The sequence below is a fragment of the Haliotis cracherodii genome, unplaced genomic scaffold, assembly GCF_022045235.1.
Source record: "Haliotis cracherodii isolate W230 unplaced genomic scaffold, xgHalCrac1.p SCAF_2, whole genome shotgun sequence".
In the NCBI taxonomy this organism is placed as follows: Eukaryota; Metazoa; Mollusca; class Gastropoda; order Lepetellida; family Haliotidae; genus Haliotis; species Haliotis cracherodii.
Window position 1 is genome coordinate 10,457,883 of NW_027266275.1, and position 13,419 is coordinate 10,471,301.

The window sequence follows — 13,419 nt, forward strand, 5'->3', positions numbered from 1 at the left end:
TCGTTTTGGCTGTTACTCTTGTTTATTTTAAAACTTAATGAGGGCCTTTACCTTGATATACACAGTCCTGGACTGGTTCGTCATGCTGGGGACAAAGGTCAGATTCACAACATGGGTACACTGTGAGAGGCTTTGATACAGCCGGATTATTGCCACAAACATTCGCATATGCTACACATTAATGAACAGAGGCAATGCTAGGGAAACGTTAGAACAACGGAGAGAAAGTATTGCGGCAAGGTTAGGGAAACGCTTGTTCACTTTCGAGACAATATGAGGGGCAATATCAAGGAAACGTTAGAATAACGGGGAGACAATATTTGGGGATTGCTAAGGAAACGTTAGGAAACAGTCGAGGCCATATGTGGGACAATGTTAGGGAAAAGTTAGAACAACGGGGAGGCAATATTTGGGCAATGCTAGAGAAACGTTATGAAAATGTTGAAATAATACCAGGGCAATGGTATTATAGGGAAACGTTAATGCAATGTTGAAACAGTGACAGGGCAATGGTATTATAGGGAAACGTTAATGCACTGTTGAAACAATAGAAGGACAATTGTATTATAGGGAAACGTTAATGCAGTGTTGAGACAGTACTAGGGCATTTATATTATAGGGAAACGTTAATGCAATGTTGAAACAATATAAGGACAATTGTATTATAGGGAGATGTTAATGCAATGTTGAAACAATAGAAGGACAATTGTATTATAGGGAAATGTTAATGAAATGTTAAAACAGTACTAGGGCAATTGTATTATAGGGAAACGTTAATGCAATGTTGAAGCAATACTATAGCAAAGTTAGGGAAAGGCTATGACAGTGTTGAAACAATGTTCGGGCAATATTAAGGCAATGTTAGGGAACTGTTAAGGCAATGACTGAGCAATGATAGAGTTATGTAAGAGTGGCATACGTTTATGGAAATATGTGCGTTGATGTCATTGAGACGAGTGCAATATAACCTTGGCTTGTATGATAATTAATCCTGAAGGACGGATCTTAAATGTTGCCATGAACTAGCTGGAAACTGGGAGTCTGTAATTACAGTCGATGTCATGGTATGATTGATCGATAATGTTGCAAGTAAAATTCACCGTTGTCATAAGGTTCTTCTATTTTTATGTTTAATGTCTCTGTGTAAGTTTGAATGTCCTTGTACAAAATAGAAGAAAATGCTCTGGGATTTGGAAAAAAAGTTTTGAAAATTCCTAATTAGATTAATTTAATAAACCATTATAAAAAACTGGTCTGTATTAAACTATGATGTTGTTAAGGAAATGTAAAGCACGTAACATTGGTTTTCGTAACATTGATTTTCGTGACATAAGGTTTCAAGCACAGATGGCGTCTTAATGAACATCACAGTGCTTCTTTTACAATGGTTCAGGGTGTCATTCTATGTACCAATTGCTATTTTCGGATGTCAGAGACTTAAATTTCAACGAATATAATTCATGAAGCAGGATGACACAGCATTCATTATGTCTATGTATTGCTGGGCATGTTGAAAGGTCAAGATTGCATGCTCGGTGTGGGAAACAGATAGGTAAGGGAGATTGTGACAGAAGTGGCAGATATGAGGTCGAAGCAGCTGGCAAGTAATACCAGAGGGATCTTTTTTCCGGCAGACCAGTTCATTAAAGTCATCAATTAATTGTTCCCAAATGTCCACTCCAAGAGCTAGAACCCACAAATCCGTTGACTTTTAATTGGATACATGGAGTTTGGGGGAGCAAGAAGTCTTTGTATGCACACGGGAGGTGTATGGTTATCCTGGCATTGACGTGCCAATTACAGACCTTATGTCGACTGGAACTAGCTTATGTCGGTGAGTGAGTTGGGTTTAACGCCGCTTTTAACAGTATTCCAGTTATATCACGGCGTGTCAGCTTAATGTGAGACGAAAGCCCTAAGTGATGCGGGTCTCAGACGTTTACCACTTCGGTGAAACCCACGAGCACGGGTATGGTGCTGACAAACCTAGAAACATAATAAGGGTGAACCGGGATTCGAACCCACTATCATAGGTTTCTGGCGTGCCCAAGGAATGCAATTCTGCACAGCGAATGGCGGCGCCTTAGACGACTGGGCCACCCGTGCCCCCTTATGTCGGTGACCGATTTGTACCGAAGTAATATAGCATGGTGTTCCAGCTTTGGGTGGCTAGTCAGGTCATGTCTTTATTTGGTGTGAATTACACAAGCCCAAATACACGATATGTACATATATGTATACCAAATTTTAACACAATTCCCGTCATCATGGTAATTTCTAAGTTTCTGTCTCTTATAATAGCCTTGCGACACGAATTTACATAGTTTCTTGAGCAATATTTCAAAATTTCCAAATAATAGAATTTGAAACTTATTCAGGGTTTGATCTTAACAGTATGATTTAGTTAAGTATATTCTCTAAGATCACCAAAATAGTTACAAATTAAGACAAAATGATATTCATTTTCTGTATTTTGCATTGAAGATCGCATTCAGGACATGTGCGTAGTGATAACTCTACTCCTAACGATCTTCCAACATTTACCTTCAGTTTTAACAGTTCGGCTCTGTGTCGTCTGAGGCGCCGCGATTCGCTGTGCAGAGTTGCGTCCCTTGGGAACGCCAGAAACCTAGGATTGTGGGTTCTAATCCCGGTTCGCCCCGATTATGTTTCTAGGTTTGTCAGCACCATACCCGTGCTCGTGGGTTTCACCGAAGTGGTAAACGTCTGAGACCTGCATCGCTTCGGGCTTTCCTCCCACATTAAGCTGCCACACCGTGATGTAACTGTAATACTGTTCAAAGCGGCGTTAAACCAAACTCACTCACTCACTATCTCTAATAGTCTTGTTACGGTGTACCTTGTCTGAGGTTACAGATATATACTTTAGACTCTAATAAGGTGTTACTCTCTCTATACAGACTGTACCTAGAACACTAAGAACCCTAATTTATGGCACAGACATCTGTACGACTTCGGTAAATCGATAAATACTGATATAACGCTGACAGACCAGGTAGTATAATCAATGTGTAGGTCATAAGTATATATATATATATATATATATATATATATATATATATATATATATATATATATATACACACACACACACACACACACATATATATATATGTATATATATACATATATATATATATATATATATATATATATGTGTGTGTGTGTGTGTGTGTGTATATATATATACCTAGAACACTAAGAACCCTAATTTATGGCACAGACATCTGTACGACTTCGGTAAATCGATAAATACTGATATAACGCTGACAGACCAGGTAGTATAATCAATGTGTAGGTCATAAGTATATATATATATATATATATATATATATATATATATATATATATATACACACACACACACACACACACACATATATATATATATATACATATATATATGTGTGTGTGTGTGTGTGTGTGTGTGTGTGTATATATATATATATATACTTATGACCTACACATTGATTATACTACCTGGTCTGTCAGCGTTATATCAGTATTTATCGATTTACCGAAGTCGTACAGATGTCTGTGCCATAAATTAGGGTTCTTAGTGTTCTAGGTACAGTCTGTATAGAGAGAGTAACACCTTATTAGAGTCTAAAGTATATATCTGTAACCTCAGACAAGGTACACCGTAACAAGACTATTAGAGATAGTGAGTGAGTGAGTTTGGTTTAACGCCGCTTTGAACAGTATTACAGTTACATCACGGTGTGGCAGCTTAATGTGGGAGGAATGAATTCCATGAATTTAATATATATATATATATATATATATATATATATATATATATATATATATATATATATATATGTATATATATGTATATGAATTTAATATATATATATATATATATATATATATATATATATATATATATATATGTATATATATATATATATATATATATATATTAAATTCATGGAAACACATGGGGAGGACACGGGTTGCCAAACGGACCGAGGCGCTTCAATTAGCTTATGTCCCTTGGAGTTATGACCAGGATCTGCAGATCATGGCTCCAAAGCCAGGTTCGTCCTGATGGTGATGGGTTTTGTCAGCACCACGTTCCCATGTGGGCCCCATTTAGAAGTTAACGGCGTGATTTAACTGATATATTTATTGTTCAAAGCGGCGTTTTACCACATATACTTAAATCTTTCATTCAGAATCATCTCAGCGACATTTTCAGATCCAGATGATCCCCCATGTCCTTGTTTTATCTCATCAGCGAGGAGAGCCAGACAGGGTAAGAACCAGAACTATATTTAGACTTTAGGTTTTTTGGTATGACGTGGCCTGGGGGTCGAACCACCGAACTCCCGCCTCCCGGGAAGATGCTGTGTCTACGGAGGCAGTTTATTCTCGTTTAACTTTTGTTTACAATTATTCAAATAATTAGTCCCCCAATGGATGTTATGATGGCAATGAGTTTACAAAAAGATCTGAGACCATTAAATGGCAACCATTCTTAAAGTGAACAGACTAGGACAGTCACAATTGGCATGTCACGAACAGAGCATAATTTCGACTTCCAGATAACATATGTCTTAGCTTGATTAAACAATGACGAATATTTTACTCAGCCACAGTGACTCCAGGCTATTTCCATAAACCTTTACAAAATATCCAACTTACTTATTAACCCATCAAATCAGAGCAGAATGTATGAATATAACCCTTAAATAACAATTTTAATAATTTTAATTTCATATGCTTTGACCATGATCAAATTTATTATCAGCTGTGGGGCAGGATACACTCATCTGTTAGCGAACACCTGGAATCATTATTATACTCAACAACAAAAGTTGCTGTGAATAAATATTTTAGTGTATTTTTCAAACAAGTAAAATTTGTTTTTCAATATTGTAGTACATGTATGCAATCAAGTCACAAAAACGCAACTGCTGCAGAAAAGCATGCATTCCATGCAAAAGCTGACTTTTATGCAAGTCCTATGCATTTCATTACCCATGAATGGGTATAAAAACATGTGCGTTAACGGGATTCCATATGCATTGTTTAGCATCGTGCTGACAACAACCACTCAGAAAAACAACAGAATTTAACAATTATTCAACATTACGAAATGCCACGGCTGTCCGAAAATGAGCGTCTGCGAGCCATTGGTATGCTTGAAGCAGAATCGAGTCAACGTGATGTTGCAAGACAATTTAACGTCCACAGAAACACCATTTGGTGTATATGGCAACGTTGGCAACAGACGAATGCAGTCAGAGGCCATCCTCGGAGTGGCAGGCCACGCGTAACCAATAATCGACAAGACAACTGGATTCGAACAACACACCTACGAAATCGATTCCAGCCAGCAACAGTGACTGCAAGAAGCACTGGCCTTCTGCGAATATCTTCACAAACCGTACGTCGTCGCCTTAGATGTGCAGGGATTGTAGCCAGAAAACCCGCCAGACGTCCCATTTTGACAGGAAACCACCGTCAAGCACGCCTACAGTGGTGAAGACAGCGTCTACGCTGGACGGCGCCTACGCTGGTCGGCGCCTAAGCTGGTCGGCGCCTTCGACGTCAACCACGTGTTCCACAGACACTCCAGGTACTTCGAAACATGCTCCAGCAGATATGGACAGATATCCCACAGGACTTTGAGCGACGCCTGGTCCATTCCATGAGACGAAGATGATGATTGCATCGCAACCAGAGGTGGACACACACGCTATTGATTTGTAAATTGACATTTTGGCATGTTCATGTTTTTTTATGAAACCACGCATCTTCTGAAGTCAGTATGGCAAATTAAACAATTTGAACACTTACAGGAGTCTTTTATCTGTTGCAAACCGAAATTGTTTCAGATTTGGTAAAAAACATAACTTTGCATTAAATCTTATTCAATGTCACAGGAACTTTTGTTGTTCAGTATATTTGATGGTGGTTCATAACACATGCTCATGCTTTAGTCGTAATCGTACAGTCGATTCTGCTTTAAGCAAAGATATTCAGTAGGACCCAAGACGACATAAGTATTTTTACATTCAGGAATTATGCTAGTATATTCAGCACAGTGAAGTAATTCAGGTAGCATAGCTCTACACTGACACAGAGTGTGTTTATTTCCATTACAAAATGAATCTGAACTCCTTTGTGTTTGCGTGGATAGTGAAGTACAAGTAGCTGGGTTTGAGTGCCTTGTATTGAGAACCACCAGGTTGTCGGTTCTTAACTAAGCCAACACCGCGAACAGAAGAGTTGGTACATATACTGAATCACGCATGGTACCATCATCATTTGATAGTGATTCATAAACTCATTCTCATGATATACAAATTGCAATTTTACAATGGAGATAATTCTTATGATTAATGATATGGAAAGGAACTTGATTGTTATCTTGGCTGGTCATAAATACAGGTACGGTCTCCCCTTTCAGGATGCATAAATACATTCTTAGTTTCAAGTTGCTTAAATACATCTTCACTTTGAAGATATATGAATATTTTCTTCGTTTCAAGTTACACAATGCGTTCGTCATTGAATTTTCAACATTCTTAACGAGAAAGGGATGGTCCGTTCCTCTAAGACGACGAAATTTGCTATCATTTTGCCATGCTAGAATCTGCTGAACATGAGTTCGAATTCAAGATTGATCCTGATAGTGATCCTTGGATTGTTGGCGTCTGAACTGTGCTTACGGTGTTTTCCATAGTGGTAGAGGACAAGTTTATATTGGCACTCCTCACATACTGAAAATGATATATAGTCACATTCGCTCAGAAATGCATATACCCTATAACTTTCGAGGAACCCCTGTGAAGATCCGGGTTGGAATAGGTCTTCAACAACCAATACTTGACGACTTGGCTTTTCATGAGAGGCGACTAACGGGATCGGGTGGTCAGGCTCGCTGACTTGGTTGATGCATGACATCGTATCCCATGGCGTGGATCGATGCTCATGATGTCAATCACTGGATTGTCTGGTCCAAACTTGATTATATAAAAACCGCCGTCATATACAAACAAACAAAACTTTCGAGATGCATATTTACGTTCTGAATTTCCGGATATATACATACTCGTTGATGCATGAAACGTCTCACTTTCTGCTTAACATCGTAAAATATGGTGCATCCAAATAAAGATGAGATACCACTAAAATGTTTTGTGGTCATGGAGAAATGTTATTTTGAAATAATTTCAATCTGCACATAATACAATATACATGTAATTACTGGAGCATGACAAGTGAAAACATTCACTTATGCCTTAAGCTTCATATAAGTCGATTCAACATGTACATGTTCGTTAACTGGTTTGATGACTACATATTCTAAATAAAGTTCCTGTTATTTTTCATGGCTTAAATGTGTTGGATTCTATTTGTTCCCAAGATTGTTTTACAATAAATATAACACGTCACCGTCAGGGGATAATCTCGATTATCTGCCGAAACAGATTCCAATCGGGGTAAAAAGGGAAACTAGAAGTGACAATTATAAGAATGGAACACCGAAAATCGGTAATGACATCATGTGTTCTTGAAAAGGGTAAACCAGAAACACACCAAGCCTATTGTCCCGTAAAACATCACTCGCGTCATTACATTGCAAAAACGCAATAGTTCATCAGATGCACCATCAAAGGACTAAGACAAGAAACACTCGTATTGTTTTCCCTGAGGCAAAACGAAATGAAACATCGGCTTTATAAACATTTCAACACGGACAACACACCGGATATCGAACGATGCGATTCGTTAAATATTAACATCATTGAGCTATTCTAAACACTAATAATTCCTAACTCATTAGTAGAAAACTATATAAAAACAATTTTCGGGAAGAAGTAGTCGTAAGAATAATACGAATTTAATTGGAATGATTGTTTTCGATGTTGTAATGCCACAGGCAATTGCGCAGATGTACACAGCAGGATTTTATTATGATTTGTTGTTCTTGTGTCAGATTGCCTCATATTTGATTTTCTAAATTATCACCATTTCATCTTCTTGTCGGAAGTAATCTAATTTTCTAATGTCGGAAAATATATTGATTCGTGCGTTATTTTCTATCGGCTTGCTTTATCGATCGGTTGCCAGTTTACATCAAATGCGGCTAGCTTGAAATACACAGGTTTAACAACCTGACGAATATATTGAGGTACTCTAGATGATGCCAGTAATTTGTAAAAATCTTCCGATGGGTTTCGCAATATGTCTAAAAATAGCAACAGGACTGTTTCCTTTACAAAAAACCTATTATAGATGTAAATATGTCTTACATTTTCAAAAACAGAAATATTCTTGTACACAAATACATGGTATGTTATTAAATGACAGTTCACGGGAAATGTTTGATTTTGTGAGGAAGCATCTTCACTACATTCAAGTCGTATAAACACGAAGCAGAAAGCCGGAAAGTAATCTGAATATTGATGACCGCATTGCATCAAGTTCGATAAAATATTTTGAATGTGGATTTCGAGACTCTTTTTTCAAAGGTTCTACCGAGTCTTACCTTATATTGAGCTCCATGTTTTTGCTCCCTGTATGCATCTCCGTAATCTCAGAATCCCATCTATAGCCCGGCGTATCACTCGCAAATGTGTTGTCTTATCCCCATCGGCTCCATTTATACTAAACACATAATATAATTTATCCCTCGCCAGAAATACACACGTGAGAATCCCTGATCATGAACACTCCATGACGGCTAAATTAGTCCATTTTACTTCACTACCAAGCAACTGAACATGGCATCTTTTCAGGCACCTCAATACCATTATGGCCGTGTTATTTGGTTATTCGGGTATTCTTACCCTGTGAGTATTGAATGACATTATGTTGCATGTAATTCATCCCATCGCCTCAATACTGTAGATATAATGAAGAGGTAATGTGTTCATCAATGACATTGGCTACTCTAGGACAAGCCGTGATGAGCTGTACATTTTCTGAAACTTTGGATATGTCCTATCATTATCGCGTTCGTATTTGGATATGCCTCGCGTCTAAGGGTTGCAGCTTAGGCTTATGTTGAAACCCATTTGCGACTTCCTACTAAAAAAAATGTTCAATTCTCAAGATCCCTTCGGGCTGCGTTGGAATAAGGATTAAAAAAAGTAACACGACGAAAACATGAGGCATTAAATTCAACCTCATCAGCGCTGGTGACATTTGAGAGCTACTTTGAAGATTTCAAATCAAGCTTCATTCTTTAAACAGACTATATCTTGCACATAAGCCTAAAACCTTAACCACTGGCGCATGTACATTTGCCACATGTACTTTTACAGACTACATAAACAAGTTAAGACATGAAGCGAGGTCATATCTTCGTGTTTGCTGTGGCAGAAGTTTTACTTGTTAAGTTAAACCTTGAAATGAGCTTTATATCAATTAAAGGTGATATACGTAGTGTACGACAACACTGCCACTAGGAGGTACAGATGCGGTCAAGTTTACTTAATTTGTACTGTCCTTGGTGACATACACCCGATGACACCCGGCATGACAGATATTGATAACAATATGAAAAAAACCGAGTGTTCTTTAAGTTCTTTTGAGTAGTATTTATCAATAAAAAACACCTACATGATCTGGATGGCACTCCGGCCACACACTTATTCATTTTTTTAAATAACGTCATCTGCAGATATGAAATTCATTCAACGTAAAATACTGAAAAATAAAATAAAATAAATAAATATGAAATAAATAATTATTTGCTTATCATCCATTGCTTTCTACCCAAATATACAAGTAGTAGTTTTTGTATTTGTAAATCTTGAATAACATTAAAAATTGAGAAAATCCATGTGTATTCTGATATGCATTTGACCAAACGGATATATAACAAAATGTATTGCTTTACATATAAATGTGTGGTAAACGTGTCGCATGGCATATTCTAAGTATATAAATTATGTATTTTAAAGTTTAAACCATCAGTCCCCACCTCGTTAATCAAGAACCCCATCTCCTTGGGAGATTACTACTGGGAACGCGTACATGAAGTGACATCACTCAGTTCCCACGAACCGCTTATCCATAATTTTGTTATTCCGGACGATAACAGTGGGAACGGACGGACCGGAATCAATGCTTTAACAAAATGCCAATAAATGCTTATTTTTTATATCAGTCAATCATTTGTACAGACACGATTCAATAGAAGGGTCAGTAAAACATATCTCAGTTATCGACCCATGCATGAAACTTGCCACAACCCTTGGACGTCTCTGGATAGCACTGCTGCACCACTAATACGTCGTATGTCCTGATTAGTCTGTCACAGACGATCTGATACCGCGATGGCTAGGGACAAGTCCAATCTAATGGCAACACCGTAAGGACTTAATGTACCCAGAGGCTATTCTAGGATGAGAGTGTGAGCAAGAAATGAGAGGACAGAGGAGAAAGTCATGTTTGACTGATTGGGAGCACAAATAGAGGAACTCTAATATTTACAAACGCCCGGACGCCCAGACAGGTTCAGTCTGCCCTTGAGAAAGTAGTAACATAATCACAACGTTTATGCCATGACACATTTTAACATTGTCTGCGTAACAATACAACAGAAATACGAAAGAAAGACATAATCTCAGATGCGTAAGACGGAAATTGCTAAAAGGGCACCTGGTGTTCGATTAGTGTCATATCTTAGCATGCCATGGGTTCCATGTAACTTAGTAGGACTGTGGTCCATATATGTATGCATAAATGGTCTGTTTCATATGTTCTCTTGTGAAGAACAATGATATATATCAAATGAAATAACATCAATGCTAAAAGGTTGTTCAAAATTCCCTCTTAATATGTCACCGAGGAGAAACACATATTAGATACCAAACCAAATTATAGAACCACAGCGTCATAAAATAACGCTGTCAGTACAATAAATTATGAAATACCTCCAAAACTACGAAAGTATCAAACATAAACAAACAATCAGAAAATAAGTATTGAAATGTAACAGTATATACAATTGTTATCTTATTTCTGATGATTTTAAGTGGCAGCAATTTGACTGAGGCGTACATAAGAGGTCAAGTGTGCGGTTGGCCTATGGTGACACTCCCACGGTAGTTCGTAGGCAAGAATGACCTCCCTTCTTTTGTTCTATGGTCCAAACTCCGTACCAGAGCTTGACACCTTCGTTACCCTTCCAGTATAGAGAGCTCTGCAGTGGGGAGCTCGTCTTCAGGCTTTGTTTACATTTATTCATTTCCGGGTCTGACTACATTGTTCGAGAAGCTTGTAGGTAGCAGTTTCTGGAAGTCTGGCTGTACCTATATGAGAGCGTGACTAGCGCGAATGGAATCCTCTTTCTTGCGAGTTAGCTACTTGCCCAGTGTGGACGGATTACCTGTCGGGAAACATCGACGTTTCTGCCTGCTTCTACTGCTTCTGGATTCAATCACGGAACAGGTGCTCATTCAAAATTTCGACTGTGACAAATACTAGAAGTTCGAGAGTGACTGCCTTTATGACTATAAACCTAATATAATTTGTTAATTAATAATGATCTTGTGTGGTTATTTACTGATTTCACAATTTCATTCTGTGATTTCAGAGTTGTTAACCACAAAGGGACAGACTGGAAAGTTGAAGTCACCCCTCATGCCATACAGTCCCATGGCGAGCATTGTGTCACTCTAAAACTTTATGCAGGGAAACACATTTCAGTGGTCTTTTAACAGTATTCCAGTTACATCGCGGCGTGTCAGCTTAATGTGGGAGGAAAGCCCGAAGTGATGAAGGTCTCCGACGTTTACCACTTCAGTGAAACCCACGAGCACGGGTATGGTGCTGACAAACCTAGAAACATAATCGGGGCGAACCGGGATTCGAACCCACAATCATAGGTTTCTGGCGTGCCAAAGGGACGCAACTCTGCACAGCGAATGGGGCGCCTAAGACGACTGGGCCAACCGTGCCCCCATATATCTTATGCCCCCTGCAGGTTCATTGCCTGAATATTGCTAAAGCCAAATCCATTCACTGCTTGGAAGTTAACATGACGAAGCCATAACCATGAAATAACAAGGACTCATTTTGCAAAAATATTCAATCAATTGCAGTCTCTTTCAAAGCCAATCACGAATACAAACATCAAAGTTCCAGATACATCTGGTGATGAAGAAATAGCTATCATCATTTTCAAGATAATAAACTGAGCAATGATAACCTCTGAGTATTACACTACAATCAATATACGCTGCCCGAGTCCTTTAATGGCCATACCTGCACCAAGACGTAATCATGTCTAATTTAATAACTTACAACACCCATCAGACAGCAAGGATGTAGTAGCCTCTGTCAAAACAGATGACGTCTTAGGGCGCGCGTGGGAGATATGACGTATATGACATGAAATGAGATCTCGATGCTGCCAAGGAAAGGATGTATATTGGAATATATAACGTAGAAAATACTTAAGAATATCAATACAATAACCCATGAAATGATATAGTGGAATATAATACCCATACTTCATCAACAGTGATCTTAATTTCTGACAAATCTAAATGGTCCAATACTTCAAAGTCACCTAGAACGGAATTGTTTCACGAGGTACCATTTCAAATCCAAAGTGATACGAAAATCCTTTTTATGAATAAACAAAACATGTTAAGGATGCTGGTAGATCGGGATTGCAAAATATGCTTTAATAGAATCGATATAATGTTCGTCACATTTGTCGCTCAATGTAGCAATTGTTCGACCTGGCTGTGCTAATTTCATCGTATATCACTCCATTTCAATCTTTTAACTACCAGGCTTTCTCTGATTGTCGTAAAAGGCGACTAACGGGATCAGGTGGTCAGGCTCGCTGACTTAGTTGATACATGCCATCGATCCCAATTGCGTTGATCGATGCTCATGATGTCAATCACTGGATTGACTGGTCCAGACTCGATTATTTTACAGACCGTCGTCATATGGCTTGACTATTGCTGAGTGCGGCGTTAAACAACAAACAAACAAACAAACCAGGCTTTACTTTCTTTTGTCCTCTTCCATAATGCCAATACTTGTCGTTCCGTTTAGCCAGAAAGTAGTTTTTGTCAAAGCTTTTTAAGGTTGTACCAAGGTACCAGTTTGGTATGCTGAAACGGAAACGTTGTTTCACTGATGCAGAAGGAACATCCCACAAGGGGGAGATGCAATGTAACCCTGACGGTTGTACCTATCAACAGTGGAAGAGAAACACAGAAAGATTCATATGTTGTTGGGTGTGTGTATTTACCATTTCAGTGAGTGAGTGAGTGAGTTTGGTTTTACGCCGCTTTTAGCAATATTCCAGCATTGATTGTTGGTGTGTGGTTACAGGAGGTCGTGAACTTTTGTTTGAAACATTAAGTTTTCAGTCATCGTTTCAATTCACTACATATTCAGAAAATGCGGCAC

General features: G+C 38.3%; 1 protein-coding gene across 1 annotated transcript in view; it reads right to left on the minus strand.

Moving 5' to 3' along the window:
* Positions 1-8,578, minus strand: part of LOC139468672 (GTP-binding protein Rhes-like) — a 70,066-nt gene extending 61,488 nt beyond the window's left edge. Inside the window, exon 1 of the mRNA XM_071250798.1 lies at positions 8,525-8,578. Coding sequence (XP_071106899.1) covers positions 8,525-8,562 — 38 coding nt within the window. The 5' untranslated portion in view covers positions 8,563-8,578. The remainder of the gene's footprint in view (positions 1-8,524) is intronic.
* Between the last annotated feature and the right edge of the window lie 4,841 nt (positions 8,579-13,419).